Genomic DNA, 26,911 nt, shown 5'->3' on the forward strand with positions numbered 1-26,911 from the left:
GTGACTTCCGGCTGAGGCTGGCATCATGAAACCCTCCGGAGAGCAAAATGTGCTGCCTGGCGTCAAGGGCCAGCTGGTTGAAATAAAACTGATTTCCTGCCTGTCAGTTGGCATTTATGATGACTTCCTCCTAAAAGGGTTACATTTGAAGTTTGGATGAATTAAACTTCTTTAAAAAATATTTCACAGTTCTGAAATAAGAGCTAGGGTTGAGGTTTATTGATCTGGTGCGACTCCATCTATACAATCTTAAAAACTTAATGCTTCTGTGAAAGATGGCAAAGATACATAAGGAGAGTTTTCTTTTTAAATTCATAAAAACAGGAAGTACTATTAGAGTTTATATGGAGTTTTAACCTTAGATTCTTAGAGAACTTCCTCTGGCTTCATTAATTCTACAGCTCCTGGGCAGATTACCTGATGATTGATATTTCAGAGATGCTTCTCAAGTGTATTCTCTGGCAGAAAGAGAACTGCTACTGCTTTCTTACTCTGTCTTGTGTCTGTATACTAGCTTGTCTTTACAATAAGCAGAAATAGTGGAAATGTTTATGTTTGAAAATAAGGTCTCTGCTTCACCAGATCCAGACTTTTTAAAATTAGAAAAATGTACTTACTGCTTGCCCTTATGAAACTAGGAAAACATGCCTTGTGTTTACCAATTGTGTGGCTGGGAGGTGGGCCAGAGGCAGCAAGCTTTTGAAAATAGTTGCATTTAGCACAATTTCCACTGCCCCCTGCCAGTTCTAGATCTGTCACATCCCATCAGTTTAGAATAAGGGGCATTCTAAGCATGGAAGGGGGTCCGTGCACGGAGTTAGAGTTTCTGAGTTGTCAGTGTTCTTAAACACAGACACTAAGGGTAGATGGGCCGCCTGGCAGCAAGGACTAGTTAAAGAAAGGAGTAAAACAGAAGAGCACTTGAGTATCTGGCAGTAGGTGAAAATTTATTGGAAACCATGGCCGGCCAAATACTCTGCAGTGTTTAGAAAGCTGCATGGGTTCTGAGAGACTTTTGGTCCATCACTCACATTAGATTGTTCTGCTAGAAAGACAGTTTGCACTAATTTAAACTGACATGGAAGTTAGTAACCGTATTAAAAAAAAAAGATGCTGCATCATTCATTCATTCATTCAACAAATCTTACTGACTCTGGTGTTCGAGCACTATGAGTATAAAGTGAGCCCTGAAAGTCAAGGCCCTGCTTCTTACAAAGCCTGCTGTCTACTGGACAAGAAGGACCAAGAAGCACAATTTCTTTAGGCCCAGGACAGCTAATTAAGTAAACAAAATAGGACCAAGGAGAGGCTTCCTAGTGGGAAGCCTATACTGAACAGATGAGAGTGACTTGGAACTGGACCATCAATGACATGATAAGAGGTCTAGCTTTCCAGCTTTCTGTTCTGGGACAAGTAAAATTCCAAATTCTGACATTAGTTGAACATAATTCTGTGCATCAGTTAAGTATCTAGACCTGTAGACAAATCAGAATTTTTTCAGAATCCATCCCAATTCCAGTTTAAGAAATCATAAATTCCAAAATAGTGAGGATGTTTTACTCTAATAAAAGTGGTTCCAGGAGTTCAGACTCTGGATTCCTCTTCACTGAATCATATGTCCCAATACCGAAAAATAGGGTTGGACTCGGGATTTCTCACTGTAAGAGGGACCAGAATGTGGAAGATACTGAGTGAAACACAACATGCAGGTTTAAAATGTACTGTCGGATGATGCCCTGATTTATTCTGAAACTCAAAAAAGAGACCTGATGCCTTGACCCACTTTCAAAGTGGCACCACTGTGAAGTGCCCCAGGGGCTTTGGGGACCCTGCTTCCCATCTTTGTAATCCCATTTCACTTGTCTCTCTTTGCATGAAATGCTTCCAGGTATTTTTGCAAGGTTACCAGTTACATTTGACCAATCTGTGCAATGGATCCAAATTGAAAGATGTCATTCAACTTGGTGACCCAGAAGCTTCTGAGCTCTGTGATCTATCAAGGGAGAAACTGGATGCAGCAGAGCGAGTGCTTCGTTCCAACATGGACATCCTGAAGCCGATCGTGGTGAGTGGGCTTGCTCTGTGCAGAAGCTTCAAGTGCTAATAATGCTGTTGGAATGTGAAAATTTTCCTTGGACAACATGTCTGTGTTTTTGTAGAAACAGGGCTGCCTGGGAGTTTGTGATACCATTTAGCCCAGTGGTACTTCAAGTGTGAATGGGGGATGGAGGTGCAGGGTGTGGCTGAGTCCAAGCCCTCGGTCCCTTGTGCCCATTTCAATCAGAGAAGACCTGCTGTTTCATGTTTTTCATACTATAATTCTGAGTCAGAGTTCATTTGAAGAAAGAGTTCCCCGGAGTAAAAAAAAAAGTCTCAAAACTAATCGATGGGAAGATGGCTATCTCTATGTGCTTTAAAAACCCTCATAAGGGAGATACAGTAGGCTGTCACAATAAAACCCTGGAATTAGAGGGGACCACACCCAGTAATTACCTTAAGCAATGACAAAATTGCATTCAAAGAAAAAAATCCTAACAAAATTTGATCAGCTCAGGAATCCATTGTTCGGAGAAGCACTCCATGAGAATACACATTCCTTTTTAACCAAATAATGTGAGTGAGCATGAGCCTGTAGATAGGAATTCAAGAATAAAAATGTTCCTGGGTTTTCTGAGAGCTCTGGTGAAATGCCCCCCTCAACAGTGTCACTAAATGTCCGGGATTCGGGTTTCCTACTTAATAGAGAGTGCTCTGATTTGTCACTAAGTTCTCTTATAACCAGGAAAAGAGCCCTGGAGGAAGAATGTGCCTGAAAAGAGATATTCCTCATTATAAGAAAATGAAATTGTAATCCTCTTGGACTTTGTACAGCATGACTTCTCTGTAGAGAGTTGGGTCTTCCCTGGGGGTCCTAAGAATATGCAATTTCTGGACCCTGTCCCTTGAATGTGACCTTAGAAATACATCCCAGAGTATGGACTCTGGACTGACCATCAAGAAGTTCTTGTATGCTGCTTGACCCGATGCTGCTGCTGAAGGTCATAGTAACACTGTGAGGTGAGGTTCTGGGTGGCTCTCAGTGGGCACCCACATCAGTCCTTATGACCACCTTAGGCCTCATCTGCTTCTGTTTTATTCCAGAGGTAGTACATTTTATTTCAGTTATAAAAACAAATAAGCTTAGTGCTTTGTTCAATGGTTTGTGATTCTATTGGCTAATGTTTCTATATTATAATTTCAAGTATGATCTCCTTTTGGTCTTTTCTTTTTTGGTACTCAGGACTGAGCCCAAGGGTGCTTAACCACTGAACCACATACCCAGCTCTTGATTATTTTTTATTTTGAGATAGGTCTCACTGTGTTATTTGGGGTGTGACTGAGTCTGGCTTTGAACTTGCGATCCTCTTGCCTCAGCCTCCCAAGCCGTTGGGATTATAGGAGTGTGTCACTGTGCTTGACTTGATCTATTTCTTTATGGGGATGTTTGTAGCCCCAGATAATATCCCTAAATTATTAGATATGCCCACTTGCACAGATATTTGCAGCTTATTAGCACTTTTCACATAGAAAGTCAGGGTTATTACAAATGGTACAAAACCATTTCCTTGCACTACTTTTGGCTTCTTTACTTCACTACAAGACAGAAATGTTCACTCAAATTTTAGAAAGATGAATGTTTTTAGAAGACATAGTAATTTATTCTGGTGCTCCTTCATTCTTTTTTACTTCTGTTTACTCATTAAACACCTGTTGTGTACACAACCCCATTACAAAAATCCATCCAATCACATAACGTCTAAATTACACTCAAGGAAGAACAGCATTACAGCCCTCATCACCTGATGATTGACAGCTCAGGTTTCAAAGTGAAATACTTCTCCATTTGGGAGGATCAGCAACATGACAGGTACCTGGAGAGGCATCTTCAGCCGGGATGCATTCCATCTGCTTGTGTTGCGGCCGTACAGGTGTCGACTAAGGTGGCTGAGGGTGCTTCTTGCACATCTCCTGGCTGTACGGAGCATCTGGGGTTGAGCCTCTGCCCCTCCGCTGTTGCTGAGAAACCTGTCTTCATAGAGGCAGAAAGTGGGCTTTTGACTGGGTTACTGTGAGTGGTCAGGATGGTTCTATGTAAAGATGATTTTGGAGGTTGCCGTCGAGATGAAGTCTTTTCAAACATTTTGGAATGTTCTTTATTGAATGAAGCCCATTCTTAATTAGAGTCCCGGGACTGATATTTGATTTACAGTAGCAGGCTTTTTCTCCTGCCACTCGGTTGCAATTTCAACATTTGTGGTGGTAGATGGATGTGACATGTGACATCATCTCACATGGGCAGTTAATTGTGCCAAGAACTACAGCAGGAGCAGCAGCACAGATGCCAGGGACAGCATCATGGGGAAACTTCTGTCAATATGTTTCTGTACCAAAAGGGAATCATCAGGAGGGACATATTTTGAAATATTTTTTTCATTTAATATATTTTTTAAAATGTGGATGTTTCCTCATTTTTCAGCCAAGGGTATTCGGCGTCTTTTTCCTGGGCCTCCTTTAGTCTCTGAATGACTTCTGGATGATAGTGTTGGGACAAAATGGGGGAAGAGTGCAGAGTTGGAAGGGCTGTGGTCTTGGGGTCAGGGAAACTGGGCTCAGTGTCCCTTCAGCTGTTTACTGGCACTGACCTTGAAAGATTATTGTAGCCTCTGTAGGCCTTAGCTGCCTCTCCTTTCACATGCTGATTAATATATGCTAAGCTTTGCTGTGATTATTGGCCATGTATATGAAGAGCCTGGTGTGGGACTTGGCACACAATAGGTGTTCAATAAATAGGAACTGATCATTTAATTGACACAAGTAATAGAAATTATGTGCTGAAACTAATTGATGGTAAGACAGAGGTTCCCTTCTGTAGATCAGTAGGAATCAGAGTCATATCAATCAAGGTGGTCCTGGAGGACATTTAAGTGAAAATCGCAGTTTTTGTCTAGATATTGCCCAAACCTTTCACTCTATAGAGTCTTATTTATATCTGTGCGTCATCCATACCTCACATGAAAATGAACCCTGGATACTAGGGTACTTCAAGTTTTCTGGGATTAAGAGATGTTTTTAATGAAGTGTTTTCTGTATTTTACTTAAAAACTTATTCATTCATAGAGTGATATTTATTGAGTGCTTATTGTGTCAGGATTATTATAGATCTGGACTAGCTGAGATCCTCAAGAAATATGTCTTTCTCTAATGTTTATAGCAGCACAATTTACAATAGCTAACCTATGGAGCCAACCTAGGTGCCCTTCAACAGATGAATGGATAAAGAAAATGTGGATTCAAAATGGAGTATTACTCAGCCATAAAGAATGACTTTATGACATTTGCCAGTAAATGGATGGAATTGGAGTCTATCATGCTAAGTGAAATAAGCCAGTCCCCAAAAGTGAAAGGTAGAATATTTTCTCTGATGTTAATCCAAAATAAGCGAGGGGGGGGGGATAGAAAAAGAATAGAAGAAAGATCAATGGAGTAGACAAAAGAGAATGAAAGAAAGGGAGAAGGGTTGGGACAGGGAAAGACAGTGGAATGAACCTAACCTAATTTTCCTAGGTACATATGTGAACGTACCACAGTGACTGTCACCACTATGTGCATCCACAAGACACTATTAAAAAAAAAAAACTATAAATAAATAGCAGAAAGATCTGTAGAGTAGAGGGGAAGGAGGAGAAGACGGAAAGGGAAAGTACTGGGCCCTGAATTAGAACAAATTATATTACATGCTTTAATAATTATGTCAAAATGAATCCTGTTGTCATGTATAACTAAAAAGAACCAATAAAAAAAAAGATGGCTTTCTGATGAGTACACGGTGGGTTGATTCTTGAAATATCACCTCTGGGTCTGAAGGAAGGCTCACGTCACTGAGTGTCTGTAGGGTTTGTCCTGCAGTAGGAGCTTGGGGCCACCTGCAGACCCTTCTCTTATCTCACTGCACATTAGGGTGCACTGGCTATACAGATGGGCTGGGCAGGTCCTTCCTGAAGTGGCACACACCTTTCCCAGCGAGCAGACAGAAGTGTTTGTGGGGACCTCCCTATGTTGCCCCACGGAAACCTCCACTCTGGTCTTGGATGGCGGGAAGGAGCCATAATAGTGGGGCAGCACATTTTGGGCAGAGCCGTTCATTGGCTTCTCTTGTTGAGGTCCTTGCTGGTTGAATTGGTTTTTCTCTTGCTGTTGTAACAAATTACAGCTTAAAGCCGTACACATTTATTCTCTAACACTTCTAAAGGCCAGGAGTCTGGATTCAGGGATTCAGTGGCGGTCCAGCTGCCATCAGTTAGACTCTCACAGGCTGAAATCACGGTGTTCTCAGGGCTGCGTGTTCCTTCTCGGAGACTCTGAAGATGAATCTGCTTCAGAGCTCATTGAGCGTGTCAGCCAGATTCAGTTTTTGCAGTTGTAGGACATAGTTCCTTTTTCCTTGCTGGCTGTCTGCTGGGGGACTGGGCTTTGGTTGTTGAGGCACCAACGTCCCTTCTCATCTTATTTATGTGGCCCCTTTTCAGCTGACGGGTCAAATCCTCCCACAGTTTAAGCCTGACTTTTCCTTCTGCCACATCTCTCTACCTCCAGTCAGAGCAAGTTCTGTGGCTTCTAAGGGCTCATGTGATTAGCCTGCCCATCCAGATGATGCAGGATACTCTCCTTATTTTAAGGTCCATAAGAGCAAGTACATTTTGCCCCACAATGTCATGCATTCACTGATTCCAGAGATTAGGGTGTGGACATCCTCGGAGGATCATTCACCTGTCACCACAGCCTTTTGATTGGAGGGTGTATTTCATTCTTTGAAGTGTTCCCTCGGTGTCCTAGACACGCATCGATTCCTCCTCAGCACTCCACTGTTTCTTGCCTGTATTCTGAGAGTGACAGTGACGCATAAGGAATTCTACCCAGTGAGGTTTTGAATGCACAGAGAGAGGTTGGAGGCAGAACATGAGGACAAGGCATGCGAGTCTCATCCAGCACAACCAGCGAAGGTTCCTGGTATGCTGCTTTGCACCAGGCACTGTTGAGGGACTGAAGGTGCAGAGGACACGCATGTGGACCCTGAGGACCAGCTCTAAGGCTGCCACTGGGCATTTGAGGAATTCTTGGGTTCTCGAGTGCATGGTGAGGCCGGTTCTCCCACCCCACTTTCTGAGACGACCTCCTGCCAGCTCCCTGACATCAGTCTTTGCCAGCGTGCGACCCTGGGAGGCGGTGGGAAGAGTGTGGATCGGACTATGCCAGTGTGGGCGCTGGCTGGGCATTGTCTCGGCCATGTGGAAATGGTGTCTGATCCCCGGGGTGGAAGGACGGATTTACAGGTTACCTTCCTTCTTTTCCATAACAACTTGGATATTGCACACACAACTGTGTGCTCACGTTGCCTTGACCTCTATGGTCCCTTCTGTCTGAAAGGGAGCGCTCACTTCTATGGAACTGAGTTCTCTTGGAGTGTTCTTTGACGCCAGCAGCACATCCCCCCAGGGTAGAACTTGGCCCACAAGTGAGGGTCTCCTGAGGCCCCTGGAAGACCAGTGATCTCACAGCTGGGCTGTGGATAGGTTGGAGGGGCATATGGGTAAGGGACGGACAGTCATCGTTTTCCCGAGGAGTCTTTGTTTAGCCTCTCCTTTACTCTGAGGCAAGGACTCAGAATCCAGATGGGGCTTGGTGTGATCTTCTGTCTTGGCGGCCACCCCGGGGCCAGATCCCTCACATTATTACACGTAGCCCTTAAAGCACTTGTGTGGCTTCCTGCAGAGGAGAACTCTTGCTTTTCCTCTCTGCCTGCCTGAAATCCGGACACTTGTGCAAAGTATCAGATTGTGTTCAGCTTTGTTTGATTTTACTGCCCACCTGTTTACAAAATAGGTTTTTTACCATGAAAGCAATTGTGGTCCCCATCATCCGGCGTCCGGTGCAGTGACATGCCATGTGGATTTATCCCTTAGCCTCTGTGTTCACCTGATTCCCATGGGAGAACAAAAGGAGTGAGGGATAAAGTGGTGAATTTAGCATTGTGTCGGGATGACTACTGAACTCCATCTGCACATTTTTTTGCCTCAATTACACTATTTTTGTCCTTGAAAAAGCACTGCTGTTTCTAAAATAAAGGTTTGATTTGGTCTTGAATTATGCTGGTAAATACATCTAATTGTGTTTAGAAGCAGCACAGAAATGAAGTATTTTAATGCGTGAAACACATCAAATGTTAAAGTTAATATTTAAATTGTTGAACTGTGTTTATAATATTAATACCTTCCTCAGACATGAGTTTTATAATTTCCTACTTTAATTAAAAAATTAAGACATCCCTCAAGGGAAATTTTGCTGTCATGTAAATCACTGGAAAGAGACAGTGATAGTCTTTGTAGCTGGTATGTGGCTGACTTGTTTTCATTTTGAACTAAAACATATTAATCCTAGCCCTAAGTCGGATTGTCTGCATATGGGCAAAGTAAGAAGAGATTTGCATCTATTTTATGAAGGTATTTAAGGGAAATTGGAAATGTCCCAATGATCACATTGTCATGTACATTTGTAGGAGGAAATTGTGTTGAAAATATGATCAGATGGATGCATACTTACATCTCACTTTATTGAGTAGCTGAGCTCCTGAAAAATTGAGATGTGGATATGATTTTTGTAAATTGAAAATAGTTTTTGATTGCATTTTAATTTCATGGATGTTCTAGCCTCTATATTTGTGTGACTTCTAATGCAGTTGATAATATTCTTTTCCAGTTTTCACTTTATGTAGTAAACAAGTTCCTTCATTCAGCCACATTTATTGAGTCCTAACCAATGCTGTGCATGGGGCCAGGGAGGCAGTGATGTGTAAATACAGCTCTCCCTGAATTTCTCTTCTGTGGGACAGACTAGGAAAGGAGCAGATGCTGTGTAGAGCCATGGAGGTCTGTGAGGACCCGACAGGGCCTCTTAACCCAGTTTCAAAGGGTCAGGAAAGAAGCATTCTCTCCTTAGGTCCCCGATGAGTAGATCTTAACCAGGTAAGAAACAGGGAATAGAATGGTCCAGGCAAGGACCTGGTGTGTACATGGGTCCGGGTGGGGGGAGAGGGAAGAGAAGGTGGCTTTCTTGGGGAGCTACACATGATTGAGATAGTTGAGGGTGGAGCAGATGAAGCTACGGGAAGTTTGTAGCTCGGGGAAGGTGTCATGTGGAAGTTTGAAGCAGGACTGACTCCAGCCCGTCTCTCATCTCCTGGAGGTGCTCCTCCCTTCATTTGAACTTTTCTTCTGCAAACATTTGCTGGGTGCCTGGCTCTGATGTGTCAGGTGATGTGTCAACCACCCTAAACTCCGAGTTAAATAAAACATCCGCTCAAAATATAAAGCTAAAGTGACTTGTTGGGTTATTGCCTTCTTGCGTTTTCAATCTTTAATGACTTAACAGTTCAGCCAGTGAGGAGAGAAAGAATATAGTAAGTCAACTGTGAGACCCAGGAAGGATGGGGCACAATGGCTTTTGTCATTCTGGGGCATGGTCATTCTTTTAGTAAATGTTGTTTCATTGTGATTAACACGTTTTGTAGAAACAGATACAATAAGCATTTGTGTTTTGTTCCCCTGAAGATATTAATGGTGTTTAATGAAAATCTAAATATATTGGATAATATATGAATTCCTGTTGGCACCGCAAGTACAGTCCATAACTAAAGGTCCTGTCCCCCTAATGCCCTTTCTTTGCTCCATACAAAAAAATCATTTGCCTCCTGTGTACCGTGAGGCCCCATGCATGAGTTCATAGCCAGGAGAATGTTTTGGGTGAGGAAAAATAACAGTAGGAATGACAAGCTGTGTATTATTGATTGGAGCACTTTGGGAATCTGATTTGGCAAACCTTGTCCTCTTTGTCAAGGAGGAGTGAGCAGGAGCCACTGTTAATAGTGGGTGCAGACATGATTCTCAGATTTTGTTTCGTGATCTAGTTCTGCGGCCTGAGTTTTTTCCTGGGGTTCATTTTCTTCAAGGAGCCCAGCTGTCTTTCAGATCTGATGTGCACTCAGGCTAACACGTTTTCTATACCCTTCCTGCTTTCTTACCCAGCCATCTTCCTTCTGTTAACCATTCATTGAATTAAAAAGAAAATTAGGAAATATTTTAAACATTTGAGACAGTATATAGAATAATATAAAGACTATTCCTGGACTACCAGCCATCGCTTTGTTGCCCTTGCTTCAGGTTCTGTTCAACAAAACAAAACAAAACAAAACATGGATTCAGCTGATTCCACCTGTATATCCCTGTCTCTTTTCTCAGAGTCCCTGTCCTGAAGCTGCATGTTTTCCTGCTTCCTTCCCTATGTATTTATATTCTGTCAATAGCAGATAGAGCCTCGGCTTGCATGTGTTTACATTGTGTGAATGTGATATTGATCTGCCACTTGTCTTTTTTATTAAATATTATCTTCTTGAGGTTTATCAATGTTGGTACATATAGCATCTGGTTCATTTTATCCATTGCATCGTATCCTATTTTTATTCTCAAGTTAAAAAAAAATCCATTTTGTTTTCTTAGGTGTTTATGGTACCATTTGATGTACAGTTTTTACTTGTAAAATGTGGATTCATTTTTTTTTTCTTTTTGATTTGGGTTTTTAATATTTTGTTTAAGAAATTCTTCTTTACCCCAAGTTCCTAAGTATATTTTCTGATATTTTTTTCCTATATAGTTTAAACTTTCATTTTTACTTTTAGCTCTTTAATCTACCAAGAATTTATTTTTTGAATAGTGGTGTCAGATGAAAAATATATTAATTTGTCTTGTACAAATAGCCAGTGGACAGAGCAGTAGTTATTGGATAGCTGATCCTTGCCCCATTGATTTGTACCATTCATTTTGATGATTTGCATCAGCCTCTTCTCTGTATTTTATAGTGTCCAGGCACAGAAAAGTAAAATGAAGTCTTGAGCAAGATATCTGGGTAATCCCAGCTTGAAATTTGATGCTAAATTTGAATTTTGCCAACCTCTATATATGGCTTCAACTAGCACGCCTTTAAACATGGAAATCTGTGTGTATTGACACTGCTGTTAAAGAAAACTGAGTATTTATTCTTAAACAAGCGACTAGTGTAAAAAGGATTCTCATAATGGTGTTGACTGCTCAACTCATTATTTATGGATAGGCTCAGCCAGTGCTTCTGTTTAGAGATCAAAATCAAAATCAGTCGGTCAAACAAGCCAACAGAGCTAAGTATGGACTATTGACAACAAAACCGTATCACAGGACGTGGTTTCCATAAAGGTCTGATGCCAACAACAGGTTTAGGGAGGTTCTTGTGTTTATATCCATGGTCAGTTACACTCCTAGGTTGAGCAGTTATGTAGGTGGTCTGCTGTATGCATGGAGTTTGCTGAATTGTGGTACTTTTTAAAACGAGAATGAGTTAAGACATTCAAATCAAACCCTTGAAGGAGAAATCATTACCTATGAAAATGTAAATTCAGGTGAAGTAAACCCAGTCTGAGAGTGATAGGAACTGCTCACTGATAGTACCCTTCAGGGAACAGATGCCTTGGCAGTGGTGACAGTGGGCCAGTGTTGGGTCTGAGTTTTTCAGAAACATCTTTTGTGTTTGGCGACCTATACACCTAATTGGCACAACACTTTTGGCCCCACACTTGGTTGGATGATCAGAGCCAGGTGGGCTGACAACCTTTTCTTTACTGTTTCACAGTCCAAAGCAAATGGTGGTGTGTGGAGCAGACATGGAATGCACAAATACCACACTCATGCAAAGAGCACTGAGAAGGAGAGGCTCAATGAACATCGTCCAATGCAGTGTGTTAGTGGTACATATGAATGAATATACGTAGAAATGAAGATGTATGTATTGCGTGTATATATGGTTAGGTAATAAGTTGTCCCTCAGGGTTTCAATTGAAATGTCAACTTCAGGGCAATGTGGTGTATATCTATTTTTATGTATATATATTATATATATAAATAAATAGTGTGTGATATATTTATGTAATATATATATTTGTGTTTCCATATAGACTCATGTAAGATAATGCTAAGTGCATGAAATGTGAAATATTTTGTCCAATCAACATTATCTTTTTCTCATAGTTTGGCACACACTGAATAAAAGAAAAGGGCTACAGAGGAGAGAAAGGCATTTTAACCCCAGCCTGTGGGAATTAGGGTGAGGATGTCTTAACTTTGCAGTGAGAAGTGTTTATAATTTTAGAAATAGCATGTCGGCATGTGTCTGATATGCCGTGGGATGATAACTCTAGCTCTGTCTGGTGCAGGGAGGGTATCCTAACAGGAAAAAAGGGCCAGTCAAGAAACAGGGGAAGAATTTGTCTTTTGAAGAACTGGAAATATCTGTCTAAGGATAGGAACCTTTCAGTCTTGACAGTAATGTTTCTGTGTGTGTGTGGGGGGCTACTGGGAATTGAATCTAGATACCCTATACTGCTGAGCCATACCCCCAGCCCTTTTAATTTTATTTTGAGATAGAACCTCACTAAATTGCCCAGATTGGTCTTGAACCTGTGATCCTCCTGCCTCAGCCTCCTGAGTCACTGGATTACAGGCCTATGCCACCAGGGCAATAAACTTGAGGAAGGAAAGAAAAAGGCAGGACATGAAATCATTTATAATTGTAAGGACTTAACATGTGCCAGACCCGTACAAGGTGCTGTGTACATGTCTCATAATTCAGTGTTCCTGAAAACTCTGTGATACATGCACAAGATTTTTAGCTCTGCTGTACAGTTGAGAATATGGAGGGACAGGGAATTTGAGTAATTTTCCCAGGGTTCTGTGGCCATCCCAGGACCCCATGAGCTGCAAATAGGAGATAGGACTGAGTAACAAGAAAGAATGATGAGAATTTTATTTCCACTCACACTTGACATCAGAAATAGATCACCTACCACATTACAAATCACACTTAAAAGTTTCAGATTTTTACATTAAGTGAATTTGGCATGTTTTGTTTTGTCCTGGTTTGTTTTATTTTTGCTATATAATCCTGAACATTTATCATCCCACGGACCTCCTGGCAAACATTTTACCTCCTGTTGCTTCCAATTAAGCCCTTTCTGTTTGTAAGAGTTTCCCTCACTGCAAGTTTTTTAGCGGTTCAGCTTGCAGTGTGGTAACCTCCAGTTATAAAGTGAACCTGAAGGGGGAAAGTGAAAACAAAACAACCCACTGCTGCTGCTCCTGATGGACTCCCTCCGGAAGGAACAATCAAGGATGCCGTCTGTGAGTCACTGCATGGAGACCTCCCTGAGTGGAGCATTTGTAGGAAACCGTAGGTCCCTCTTGGGACTGAGTCTAGGAACACTGGGACTCTCATGAATAAGCCATTCCACAGGAGCCCCTGCATCGAGCTGGGTGATTTCTTTCAGAGAACCTTTGGGCAGACTTTTTTTCCAGAAACGTACATTCAGAATTGTGCTTGGATATTGTGGTGTTTAAGATGATAGTAACCCATCCTTCTGCATTTGGAGATCTTTTTTAAAGGAACACACCTTAAGCTGCTGTTTGTTGTAGTCTCATCCACTTCCAGCCATATTTTCTGTGGTCAACATTATAATTTCACAGCAGTCTCTGATAGGACAAATGTCCTCATGAGCCAACCTTCTCTAGATGGTATTTGATATGATATTGAATAAAACAAGGCCCATGGAAACACCAGGGAAAGATGTGTTTGTCCTGGAGATTTTTCTTTCCTCTTTGACAAATGAGAATGATAAAATTGACCTAATATCTTTTTTTCCTTTGGATGCCTAAAAATTCACAACCAAATCTGAAACTTCTCAGCTATAGCAATTCTGGCCTCAGAGTCTGTGCACTGTTCGACAACTCCTCCTCCTCCTCCTCCTCCTCTTCCTCCTCTTCTTCCTCTTACTTTCTTCATTTTTTGTTTTTTTTGGTACCAGGGATTGAACCCAAGCGTGCTTAACCACTGAGCCACATCCCTAGCTCTTTTTATTTTGAGACAGGTTCTTGCTGAGTTGTTTAGGGCCTCACTAAATTCACTAACTTGCTGAGGTTAGCCTCGAACTTGCTGAGGTTAGCCTTGAGCTGTGTTCCTCCTGCCTCAGCCTCCTAAGCCTCGGGGATTACAGGCATATGCCCCCATGCCTGGCTGCATTGTTCTTTCTTTAGTATAAGCTTTCTTCCCTGATTTATCTTTCTCTTGAACCTAGTTATTTTCTTATATTTACTATAGTAGTAGATAATAGCAACTAAATATATGAAAACATAAAACTTTGTAAAAGTTAGTAAACATAAAACTTTGACTAAAACTAGACATAAAAAACAAGTGTTCTACATTCAATTTCCAGTGTTACAGTGCTGACTTGAAGAGAGTGGAAAGAGACAATTCCTTCTCCCCCTGCTTTTGACAGCTTTAAACTTAACATTTTCTTCCTTTTCTGTGAGACTTCACATACTTGGTTCTCAAGGCCATTCCCACAATGTGTGTCTTGCAGAATTGTAGACTTGGGACATTGTGGTCAGAGCATGGTCACACACACTTAGGAGATGTTTTTATCTATTGCACATTCCCTAGCTCTTTTAATCTATATATTCCTGTAGCACCTAAAACCATTCATCAAAGAGTTAGAAATTCTTATCTGAAGAAAAAAATCACACAGACATACAACTAGAATAATTGTTGTGTCCTTTATTTGGTTAAGAGTTGGTTTCTTGTTTTTAAATTCAAGATCGGGCATGATTTTAATTAACCTGTTTATTTAGATAGAGATTTCAGGCTTCCATGTGAACTTAGGAACAAAGCGTTGTTTCTCATTCCAGACAAGACTGAACTCTACATCTCCCTTCCCAACAAAGCAGCTGGCCGAAGCCACCAGGACTTTGCTGGATAGTCTTGGGAGTCTGGCCCAAGAGGTAAGTCATGTCTTCCTAGCACCAGCAAGCGGACCATGCACCGTGGTCAGTTCCGAGTTTGTCTAAGAGGGTCCTTTAGATTCGAATATGATGTTAGATGTCTTAGTGTCAATTTTAGAAATATAAGTGATCAAAAAACATCATCTGTTTTGATCTTCTTACTTTAGAGATGAAGAAACCAAGGCTCACTGATGTCTCCGGAGCTAATTAGTGACTAAAGAGCCCATGACGAGTCTCGAGCCCAACCCCTCCCCCCAGTTCTCTCAGTCCCTAGATAATCACACTCTCCCACCCACATGCACTGCTTTTGTCTGACCAGAAACTTCTCTGTTCTGTGTATTCAGTAGCAATGTCCTTCAGTCATTTTATCAAAATGTGTTTGCTAACTAATGAGAATCCTGTGCTATTTCTAATCCAGCTCTTTCCCTTGTAAAATACGGCCTTTGAGCTTCAACTGGGGAATATGGTCTCTTAATGAACATTTAGTTGAGTTGGCCTTTGAGGTCCACACGTTGACAGATGTGTCAGAGTAATCTTTGTCCTAGGACCAGAGGGCCTATAGATGTTTGCAAAACAGTTAACCTTTCCTCTGACTCTCATCCAGCCTGTGTTCAGCCTTTCTGACTCCCAGCCTCAGTTCAAATTAGACTGGGAAAGGAGGAGCTGTCATGCCCAGTAGCTGAGCCGGACAGTGGTCATAAACAATGCCGGCTTTAATGTATAGGACCTTGGAAAAGAATAATATGTGGAGAAATTTTCTCAGACTCCGTTCAGTCTTGTTTTTATCTTGACTCGTTCTTTAAAAATACTTGGACCACTTTTTCAAATATAATTTATGTTTTCTAACAATAAAAGCAGTGCATGTTCATTGAAGAAAATACAGAAAACACCAAATTTCCCCCGTCAACCCTTTAGTGTATGTCTTTCTTTTAATGCTGCTCGTATATCTCTGACAGCAGAGGCTTGACTTTCAGGTCTCCTTTAGGAGCAGCCCTCTTCCCACTCATTATTTGCTACTTTGGTTATGAAGGCTGGTGACCTTTGGCTAGGTGGAAAGGCTGGGCCAACTGGGGCTCCTCCAGGAGACAGAAAGAGAAAGAGAAACTGCTCCGCAAGCCCTGGCTGTTTCTCCAGGGCCCTCTTGACTGACATGGACATGCCCCACATTGCTCTGGCAGGTTCCTTCACGGCCTTCGCCACCTTGTTCATTTCTGCCCTTAGAGAAAGCAGAGCAGGGGTCGTGGCAGGGAGGCTGCCTCGAAACTCAGGGATTACAGGCATATGCCCCCATGCCCCCCACTTGTTACAGTTGTTTTTATTTACATCACTGGCCCTGATTTTTGTCTGGGGTAAAAAAATAAGTTGAAAACACGTGATGTTCCCATTGCTGCTATGGTATAAACTCTACAGCTGAACGATGTACATTTCCCTTGGCAGCTGCTTCTTGGGCTCTGCTTGCCCTGGTCCAGGATAAGCAAGGGCCACCTGCTTCTCTTAATAGAACATCCTCGAGTCACTTTGATCACAAGTTACTCATTGTCTAACTTGCTATTTCTGTGAGACAGATGGGAGAAGATAAATAAATGCTCTTCTGTTTGGTAAATGTTTGGAAAGAAGGTTAGTTATTTTCACCAAAACACAAACCTTGAAAGGAAAAAAGAAAAAGGGAGTCTACGTATTTTGAAGATCTGCTTCGGTTCAGGCATTTTTACCTTATTTCCCTGGGTAATCCACATGACAAATGCTAGGTGGATCTTTTTTTTTTTTGGTACCAGGGATTGAATCCAGGGGTGCTCAACCATTGAGCCACATGCCCAGCCCATTTTTATATTTTATTTAGAGACAGTGTCACACTGGGTTGCTTAGGGCCTTGCTAAATGACTGAGGCTGGTGTTGAACTCATGATCCTCCTGCCTCAGTCTCCTGGTCTGCTGGTATTACAGGTGTGCACCACTGTGCCTGGCATTAGGTGGATCTTATTGCATGAATTTTACAGATATGGAACTGAGGCTCAGAAAAATTAGGCTACATTCCCAAAGTTGCCCAGTGAGTTAATTTCAGAAGTGGAATTGTTGGGCTCCAGAGCTCTTGTTCTTATTTGTACCTTACTATTCCAAGAGTTCATCCCAAACCCTGATGACTAGCATAGAAAGGAGACCCTTCAAAGAAAGAGGATATTCATGAACAGACCTTGCAGTTGGGGGGTTTTAGGAGTAAAATCTGTCAGGACTGACTTGAATTTCACATCTGGATGATGGGGAAGGTGTGCTGGACAAGACTGGGAAAGCAGGAGAGGGAGACGGTGTCTCAGACACCTGCTCAGTACCAGTCGGGTGCCTGGCATTGCTAGATGTTGGGGACTCAGTGGTGAACACAGTAACTTCTCTGTCCCAGGGGCTTGCATGGGGTGGGAGACAGAAATAAACAGTTCAGTGTGCAGTGTGACAGCAGGGATACATGCAAGGAGTAAAGCGGGGCAAGGAGTGGAGAGCCATGAAGTGCCATCTGAAAGGGGTGATGAGGAAGGTCCTGTCTGATAAGGAGACAGCTGAAGGAAGCAGCAGCATTGCCATGGAGGGGGGTGCCCAGGCAGGAAGAAGGGCAGATGCAAAGACATGGACGCCAGGGCACGCTTAACGACATGCTTAACGACATGCTTAATGACATGCTTAACGACCTGCTTAATGACACGTTTGAAGACCAGGAAGGAAGTCCATGGGGCCAGAAAAAAGTAAACTAGTAGGAGGGTGACCAGAGATGAGATGAGAAAAGCAGTTGGGATTTTCACCACGTAAGATGGGAAGCCACCGGAGGGTTTGGAGCAGAGGGGGCCGTGACGTGACCTGGGGTTTATAGCCTGTTCACGCTCTAGCTGCTGGACTGAGAAGAGACTGGGGCTGGGGCAGGAAGAAGGAAAACCTCACCATGGATTGAGAAAGCGGTGTCGGTGGCTCGTTCATTCACTCGGGGTGGTTATCAAACACTGTCAGACACCACTGCCATCCCTGGGCTGGTGGCCACCCCTCCCTGAGAAGAATGAGGAGTTTGCCTCTAAGGCAGGTGCTGGGAAGAGCCAGGGGTTTGGAATAACTCAATAGTTTATGACACTTCTGTCCAAAAACGTACTGACATTTTGTGGGAAGAATTTTGTTCTTTAGATTGGGAGGCGACAATGAGGCAGCCTGTAGGAAGAGTAGTCAATGGCTTTGACTCCTCATTTAGAAACTCTCTAGGGCTGGTCCATCGATTGACAAAAGGAAAGGTGGTCTGTCTGTGCCTCCCCTCCCCAACTCTGTGTCCCATACAGGTTATGTAAAGATAAAGCAAGGAATAGCTGGTCCCCTAACTGTGTTCTTGTGGGATGTGCTAGATGCTCTCTCTGTGGAGAGAAATCTTTGTGACACCTGACCTCCCTTGGAGAGCCTGGTTCCCATCTGGAGGCAGAAGGCAAAAGTTAGGAGCTACAGTGTCCAAGACTGTCTCACTCATAGGAACCAGCAGCCACAGGAAGGTAGAAAAACCAGGCAAATGGAGTTCTTCAGAGTGGGCACAGGATCCCGGAGCCTCTCCCACTGCTCTCCACAGCTCAGTCTTCCCACGTGAGGAGAACACAAAGTGACCTTTCAATGAGTTAGGAATTTATTAATGATTTATTATGAAATATGTGGAAATGCAAAATATTCTATAAACATTTATAAATAAGAGGGGTTGGACCAAGAATCCCACAAGGGGCTGGGTGCTTACTGACGAAGGCAGAGTCACAGCCCCTGCCTGCCTTGGGCTTCTGACTCCTCTTGTTTGGGGCTGTACCTTTCCTCACCAAGCTGTTTTATCTTTGGTGTTTTGATGAGAAGTTGGGTCCTCAGAGACTTTCCAAGGCTGTAACCAGTGAGGGTTATAGCTAGGGTTCAGACTCAGATCCCCCACCATAAACTTTTTCCATTGCTTTACACTTTACTGAGACCAGGATAGGGAACTTCATATCCTCCCTCTCAGAAGAGGGCTCCTTAATTTCCTCACTGAGTCAGCAGCCAAAGATGGGACTCATCCACAGTCAGAAATAGCTGTTTAAAGAAAGCATTCTCTCCTATAAGCCATCCCTGGGGCTCCATTAACTTCTTTGCTTCTCAAACTTTAATGGGCATTTTAATAGGTAATTACTTGGGTGTCTGGTAAAAATGCAAGTTTGAATTCTGCAGGGGTGCAGAAGGTTCTCAGAATCTGCATTTTAAATAGTCCCTCAGATAATGTGGATGGTGCTGGTTCTAGGACCACAGACAGGGAAGGAAAGTTCTGGCAAGCCCATCACAAGGCTTTGAGAGGATGTCAGACAAAATATGTTCAGGGACATGGGTGTTAAGAGGTCAAGAGAGTAAAGCGTTTCTTTCTCATCTCTGTCCCCAACCCTTGCTCTGCCCTTGGCTTGCCTTCCCCTCCCTTCTCCTCCTCCTCCCCGTCCCTGACATCAGCTGTTCAGCATGAGGAGCTGGAGTGACATGCGACAGGAGGTGATGTTTCTGACCAACGTGAACAGCTCCAGCTCCTCCACCCAAATATACCAGGCTGTGTCCCGCATTGTCTGCGGCCATCCGGAGGGCGGGGGCCTGAAGATCAAGTCTCTCAACTGGTATGAGGACAACAACTACAAAGCCCTCTTTGGAGGCAATGGCACCGAGGAAGATGCTGACACCTTCTATGACAACTCTACAAGTGAGTGTCTGTGCCGACCGCAGCCCGTCCCACGCCTCGCGCTTCCTTTGTCCTCTGTAGCAGCAGTAGACACTGACGTGTCTGGTTTCTCATAAGACTGAGCTCCTGGAGGAATCTCTTCTTAACCAGCTTGTTTCCCCCAGTTCTTTGAATGGGGCCTGGCACATCTTAGGTGCACAGTGGTGTTAATTACAACCACCAAAAGCTTTCTGGGGGATGTTGGAAGGTGGCTCCCAGAGTAATTGAGGATGGTAATCCAGTACCATCTCACTTACATGTGGAATCTTAAAAAATCAAGCTCATGAAAGAGTGAGTGAGGCTGCCAGAACCTGGGGGTGGAGGAATGGGAAATGTTGGCCAAAGGGTACAAAGTTTCAGTTATGCAAGATGAATGAATTCTGGGGAGTTAATGTCTAGTGGGTTGACTATAGTTAATAACACTGTGGTGTGTATGTAAAATGTACTATGAGGGTTGATGTTAATATTCTCACCACACACACACACACACGCACACAGACATTCTCTCTCTCTCTCAACGTGAGCTGTTGGATAATTAGTTGAATTGTGGTAATTGTTCCATGGTGTATACATATATTCATATATCAGGTTGTGTGTCTTACATGTATACCATTTTTGTTAGTCACTTCTACCTTGTTTCAGCTTGGAAAGAAATTTTTAAAAAGGATGAGATGATGTTCTTTTTATTATTATTACAAATATTTGTTGAGTTATGCTTTACACAGTAATAATAGTAACAATAATGACAACAAAACCTAATATTTAGAGAAAATTTCTTATGTGCCATGCCTTCTTTGTAAATGATCTTATTTCACCCTCACAATTAACCCGGCAGGGAAGGTTCTATAACCCTACATTTCACAGGCTCAGAGAGGTTGTGACTTGGTCAAAGCCACATCATAGCTAATTCAAAAGCGCTGGGATCCAAGCCCAAATTCTCCTGGCTCTGGGCCTTTTCCGGTAAACCACACTGCTTCTAAAATACCCGTTGGCTTGTGTGTACCATCACACTTGGGCGTTTGATCTGCTATTTGTTTTGCGTCCTTAGCCACAAAGCAGTGTTAAAGAACCTTGTAACTCCATATCTGCTTGCCACACTTGGGCAGTTTTGTGGGGATGTGAGTCCTGAACCAGTGGCAGCAGGGATCCAGTGTTACAGTTTCCACAATGGCATCCTTTTCTTTGAAAACATGATGCAACTGAGCCTTTCTCCATTTCCAGCCACTGGTGTGTCTTTCAGACAGTTGAGCGAGGCAACTTTTTGTGCATTAATGTAACACAAGAACCTCGTATTCTTCTCTAGAGTAAAACACTCCAGACATTTGCAAGTTGCTTTACAAGCCCCAAAGAATGGCATTAAAGCAGCTTCATGAAACACTGTTGCTTCCTCTCCCCCAGCCTGCAGGTCAACCCGAGGGAGGCTTCATTTGTGCAGCAGATGTAATTGGGAGAATATCCTCTTCAGAAAAAATTCTGGGGCTGGGTATGTTGCTCAGTGGTAGAGCACTTGCTTAGCATGTGCGTGACCATGAGATCAATCCCCGGCGTACCAATTTTTCTATTATCTTTACAGCATATAGACATTACTTGGTATCTCAAAACCAAAATGAAAGCTAAAATAAATCAAAAAACCCAGAGTGAACTCTTTTAAAAAAATATCAGGGATAAAACCCATTTGTCTGTTAAAACTTTGGATTTTTCAGTTTCGGGTTTTTATTCAATGTTAGCATAATAGTGATGAGTTCTATTAATTAAAGGAAATTTTTGGCTTTTCACTGAAAACTAAAGTCTGAATTTAGGTCTCTGGTTGCTCCTTGAGAATTTTGTTTATTTTCAGTAAAAATAGAGTTCTAGGGCTGGCATGATAGTGTGAGTCTAGAGTTATGAGGGCTTGTGCACAGTAAAAACATTTTTCTAGATCGGCTTACTTGTCAGTTATAAGAAGCTCGGATTATTTGCAAAGCATCACTTTAAAGGCTTTATAGAAAACATCTCAGCTTATCCTCCCCACATCTCTACCAAGTAGCTGTTACAAACTCTATTTTTACAGAGGATCAAACTGAGGCTCAGACAAGTAGTGTTATGTTTACATGACAGTTACCTGGTAGCGGTGAGATTTGAACCCATGACTGTCTTTCTCACTCCCAAAGCTTTGTAAATTCCTATCAGTATATGACCAGGCATATGAATGAGTGTCTTCTATCATCTTTGTAGCTCCTTATTGCAATGATTTGATGAAGAATTTGGAGTCTAGTCCTCTTTCCCGCATCATTTGGAAAGCTCTCAAGCCTCTGCTTGTTGGGAAGATTCTGTATACACCTGACACTCCAGCCACAAGGCAGGTTATGGCTGAGGTAAGGTACCCAGGCCCAAGACTCCCTCCCCAGAATTCTCTTAGAATTAGGGGAAAAAATAGTAAAGGTGGGTTCAGATGGAGTGTGCCTATGCTCATAGCCTCTGGGACTTTTAAATAGTGGACACCACAATCTGATCGAGCCCAGAACTCACTGTGTGGGGGCCAGCTCCCCAAGCCTGGGTATTTGAATGATAGCTTCAGGCAGGCACTTCTTGGGGATGGGAGAGGGCTGGCCAGGGGCTGCTGTGATGGGGTCTTTTTAGGGAGCACTGACTTACCATCTCTGCTCCTCTTCTGTGGCCCCTGGCTCCCTACCTGACTCCAGGTGAACAAGACCTTCCAGGAGCTGGCTGTGTTCCATGATCTGGAAGGCATGTGGGAAGAACTCAGCCCCAAGATCTGGACCTTCATGGAGAATAGCCAAGAAATGGACCTGGTTCGGGTGAGTGTCCCTCTGATTGCTACGTGCCTGGCTTGATCCTGGAGTGGTGAGTTTCTGGTCACTTTGTCAGAAGCTACTAAGATGAGAATTGTCTCATTGGTTGAGATGTAGTGAGCGTAGCTCAATCCACAGGGCTGTCCCCAATCCAGAAGCAGAGAACATGGTGCCATGCAGTGATAATCCTGTACACTTCAGCGTCAGTGCCTCACGTGGTCAAATACCTGTTTCCTATAAAATGAAGTGAGGGCCGATGTTGGGAAGTAGTTTGGTGATTGCAGGACCTGATTTTCGTTTCTGGCTTCAGCCACTGGAGATAGGTCTTGGAAGAAAGTGTGGGAGCAAAAGTGTCGTCTGACATGCGGACTTGCTGGAGGTACTGATCCCTGAGGTGCTGCATGAGTGCAAAGCTGCCACTACTGCATGGCAGGGAATTGCACTTACCGCTTCCCAGCCCCTTGAAGGAGATAAGTGCTCTGGAGACAATTAGATTCAAGAGCAGAGCAGTCAGAGAAGAACAGAATGTCTGCTTTGCTTGAGCCTGAGAGTTGTTTAATCACATCATCCCTGCTTTGGGCTGACTCATTCTCTGGATTATTTCCTGTTCCGTGGTGAGGGAGTCTGCTTCTTTTTGTTTATGCTGCCATTAAGAGGCAAAGAGAATTTTGCCAGTTTGCTTGTCTTGTGTCTCATTGATCCAAGGGGCATGGGGTGTTTGAGACTGCACCTAACTAGAGGGAACTCTTCTGAAGTTTAGAACTGTCCTCTGGGGGTGAGATTACTGAGGAAGAAGCATTCCATGATGAAGAAGCCCAAACCTCCTGTGCTGCACTATTTCCGTCACGCATGTGCACAGTTCTTATATCGGGGCCTTTTAAAACAGGGAACCTGAGTGAGAAAAAACGTGAATGGTGATTGGTATGGACGGATACTACTATTATTCAATTGGAATAGCTCATGTCTCTTAAGCATGACTCTCTGTTGGGCTTCAGTTCATCTCCTATAGAGGACTCACATGATCTATGCACCAACAGTGCCATAGACCTAAGTGTGGTCTCAGACTTCTTCTTCCTGCCCTTTTTCTTGGAATCCATATTTCTATTAGTTGGACTTGTTCTCTGTAGTCTTAGAGAATGATAAAGAGTCCACTTGAATGAATTTCGTGAGCTTTCATTTGGGGGTAAGTAGATGTTTCCTTGCTCTTAAATTGATAGTTTGCCTTGGAGTCTCCAACTGCTTATAAGCTCCTAGATCTTAAGGCGTAATGTCTTTGTATTCATGGGGGTGGCCATGTTGGCACTAAGAATGTGACATTTGGGATAAGTTCTGCCCTGTTCTGTGTGGCTTCCAAAGGCAGTATGGCCAGGGAGAGCAGCAAGATCAGAGGGATGTGCCTAGTGAGATTACCATGTAGTAGATCTGGGGACTTGAGAGGACCAGGAGCCCTAAGGGGCCATGAGCAGCTTCAGGAATCTAGCTGGGAGAATCCTGGATGTGTGATAGGCAGTGGGGAGTGGAAGCTGGAGAGAAAGGCACAGTGTGCCTTGAAGGGCCTGTGTATCATGCTGAGGATCTTTAAGCTCTGCGAGGATCATGAAAGGGTTTTAAGCAAGTGGAGATGTAGATGAATTATTTGACATGACATGAATTGAACAGGCAAGATGGGTGGATGGATAGACACTAGGGCAGAGTCTGTGCAAGTGAGTGGCCTTCCATAAATAGGAAGGGAGTCCTGGTGACTGCTTGGTTGAGGGAGGCACCAGGATGATTCTTGGTTTCTGGCTGGCTGGTGGGGATGTCCAGCAGGCTGATGGCTGCTGGAGTCACAGTACAGGAGAACAATTGGACACACTTGGAATTTGTCAGCCCGTGGGTGGACATCAGAGGAACCTTGTCTGGTTACTTTCTTCTCTGACTTAAAGAGTGTTTCTTTAACTCCACAAACATGGGCTTCTCAGTCTTCAGCAACCCCTGCAGCCTAACCTCTGGTTACATGAGGCAATGCCTGAGGCTTCTGCTTTTCTGTGGTACCCCTTCTCTTTCTGAGGTCTCTGGCTCTGCCTGCTCCCATTACATCTCCCTGTAGATCTGGAGGCACTTCTCTTGATTGAGTCCCAGACCTCTGATGCTGAATCGCTCTCTTTACTGAGCTGCCCTTGGCCTCCCCTCTCCAGGCCCTCGTGTGTCTCTGCCTACCCCTCCAAGGGCACTCTTAAGTCTCCTGGTCCTCTCAAGCCCCCAGAACTGTTACATTGTCGGTGGTCTTACTGAGCACATCCCTCTGGTTTTGCTGTCCTTCTTGGCCATGTTGCTTTCAGTCGCCACACTGGGTAAGGCAGACCTCACTCCAAATGCCATATCCCTTCACTCTACTCATATTTGTTTGGTTTAAGCATCCAAGTAAAGTAGTCTCAGAATTGCTAACCTATGCCTCTGTGAACTTCTGTTGAGGTACAGTTTTGTATCTGTTAGCAAAAATAAATACTTGTCTTACTGATGACGGTACAAATTGTTATTCCCTATTGAAAGCAATTTTGAAAGAAGGTTTCAAGAACCATGCCATCCATGTATCTCCATTCCATATGCCCCCAGGGATGTGTCCTACAGAAATAATTTTAAAGGAGTCACCATGGGAAAGAAGTGTTATTGCCATAATAATTGCTATTGTGAGAAATCAGAAATAGACTAAATGTTCAGAAGTTCAGGAATAGTTAATGAAATTACAGTATAGGTACTCTGTAAAATCATTATGATGTGACAGATACCAGGGTCTAGAAGTGAAGGGCCATGGAGAAAAAACTTATGATGTTTGTGAAAATAAGACTGACTTTCAAAGGGTTTTCAGACTCTTCAGAAAGCCAGAGCTTCCTCTTCCCTCTTGAAGCTGTGATGAGAGCTGCAGATATATCTCTTTGCTGAGCTTACAACTGCCTGTTTTCCTGGCTACATACCTCTGCAGACCTCTGCCCCGGCCTCCTGGATCTGGTCTGCTCTCTGAGCACCAGATTGACTTGCCCCTCTTCTTCACACTGACCCACACAAGCAACCAACTGGTGAGGGAGGAACAGGAATGGAAAATGGGCCTCCTTTGCCTCATGAACCATATGTGCTGCTATTGGAAAAGATTGCATTTTATTTGCTTTAACCAGCACCATTGGTTCCCTAAATTAAGCAGTAAAAGTGAGATCAGTGTAGAGGTAGGGTTTGTATTGGGATGATCAGACTGGATCTCTAATGAAGATGGTGTGCACTACAATGGGTGCACTAGAATCAGAGGGCCTAGGTTTCATATATGGACCTTGCTACTTATTATAACTGTGTCTTTATGTGAGAGACAACCTCTCTGAACCTGAGCTTTCCCCTGAGTGCAGTGGGGAATATTAAAGGTTCCTCCCTCATGGCGTTATGTGAGATGTAAAGTATATAAATCCCTCAACATTATATTGCCATGTCCATTGTTATAGTTAGTACTGGAAACCTGAGCTATTAGGTATAGTGGAAAGGACATGGACTGAGAATTCAGACTGGTCTGAATTCATACTATGAGCATGATGACCCAGCTGTGATTGAAATCATTATTTTTAACATCAGTCTTCTCTCCTATGAAATGGCGACACTGTAACATACCTCAAACACTTCTTTGAAGTCACACAGAGAGGCAATGTATGGGCAAGGGTTTGGTACATCACATAGCGCTCATCCAGACATAGTGGAGGATCACCACTCCTATGTTCTCTCTGAAATGGCAGACACTGTTGGACAGCAGAAGCAATGACCACTTTTGGGAACAGCAGTTGGATGGCTTAGACTGGACAGCCCAAGACATCGTGGCATTTCTGGCCAAGCACCCAGAAGATGTCCAGTCTGTTAATGGCTCTGTGTACACCTGGAGAGAAGCTTTCAATGAGACCAACAGGGCAATCCAGACCATATCTCGCTTCATGGAGGTGAGGATCTGTTGTGTGCATTATTTAGAAAAGACTTAGGGTGATTCTTTTCTTTGATACATTGCAATAAAGTTAGAAGCAGCTTTGAGTGAGTGTGTAGTCCCATTTCCAGCCGTCTCCCTCAAGCCTAACAGTTTGGGGTACAAAAAGCCCTCAATAAATGTTGGTTGAATGAGTAAGTAAACTTAACTCTGGCTTTATTTTGTGTGGATTCAATTGTTTCCCTCTATTCTCTTCCAGGTTTCCTGGTTTTGATATGCATAACGGCAATAAAATGTTCCCTTACAAAGACATTATTTATGAAAGATATCTGAACTTTAATTAGGGACAGATTAAATATTAAAAATATAATCCTAAAAATTATGGCATTTTATAGGGATGAATAAAAGGCTGTTTGGGTCTGTTTAATTATTGCTAAGAAGACAGAGAGGAAATAAGATATAATGATTGCTTCAACTTCTTTTCCCCCAGAAAAATCAATACAAGTAATTTC

General features: G+C 43.1%; 1 protein-coding gene across 2 annotated transcripts in view; it reads left to right on the top strand.

Annotated features, from left to right (window-relative positions):
* The window catches only part of Abca1 (ATP binding cassette subfamily A member 1), a 130,677-nt gene that overhangs the window by 54,795 nt on the left and 48,971 nt on the right, over positions 1–26,911 (top strand). For both annotated transcript variants that reach the window (XM_047524080.1, XM_047524081.1), the window contains exons 7-12: positions 1,889–2,065; positions 14,856–14,948; positions 19,418–19,658; positions 21,891–22,030; positions 22,358–22,474; positions 26,221–26,418. In XM_047524080.1, coding sequence (XP_047380036.1) covers positions 1,889–2,065; positions 14,856–14,948; positions 19,418–19,658; positions 21,891–22,030; positions 22,358–22,474; positions 26,221–26,418 — 966 coding nt within the window. The remainder of the gene's footprint in view (positions 1–1,888; positions 2,066–14,855; positions 14,949–19,417; positions 19,659–21,890; positions 22,031–22,357; positions 22,475–26,220; positions 26,419–26,911) is intronic.

Source organism: Sciurus carolinensis, chromosome 14, assembly GCF_902686445.1.
Source record: "Sciurus carolinensis chromosome 14, mSciCar1.2, whole genome shotgun sequence".
NCBI lineage: Eukaryota > Metazoa > Chordata > Mammalia > Rodentia > Sciuridae > Sciurus > Sciurus carolinensis.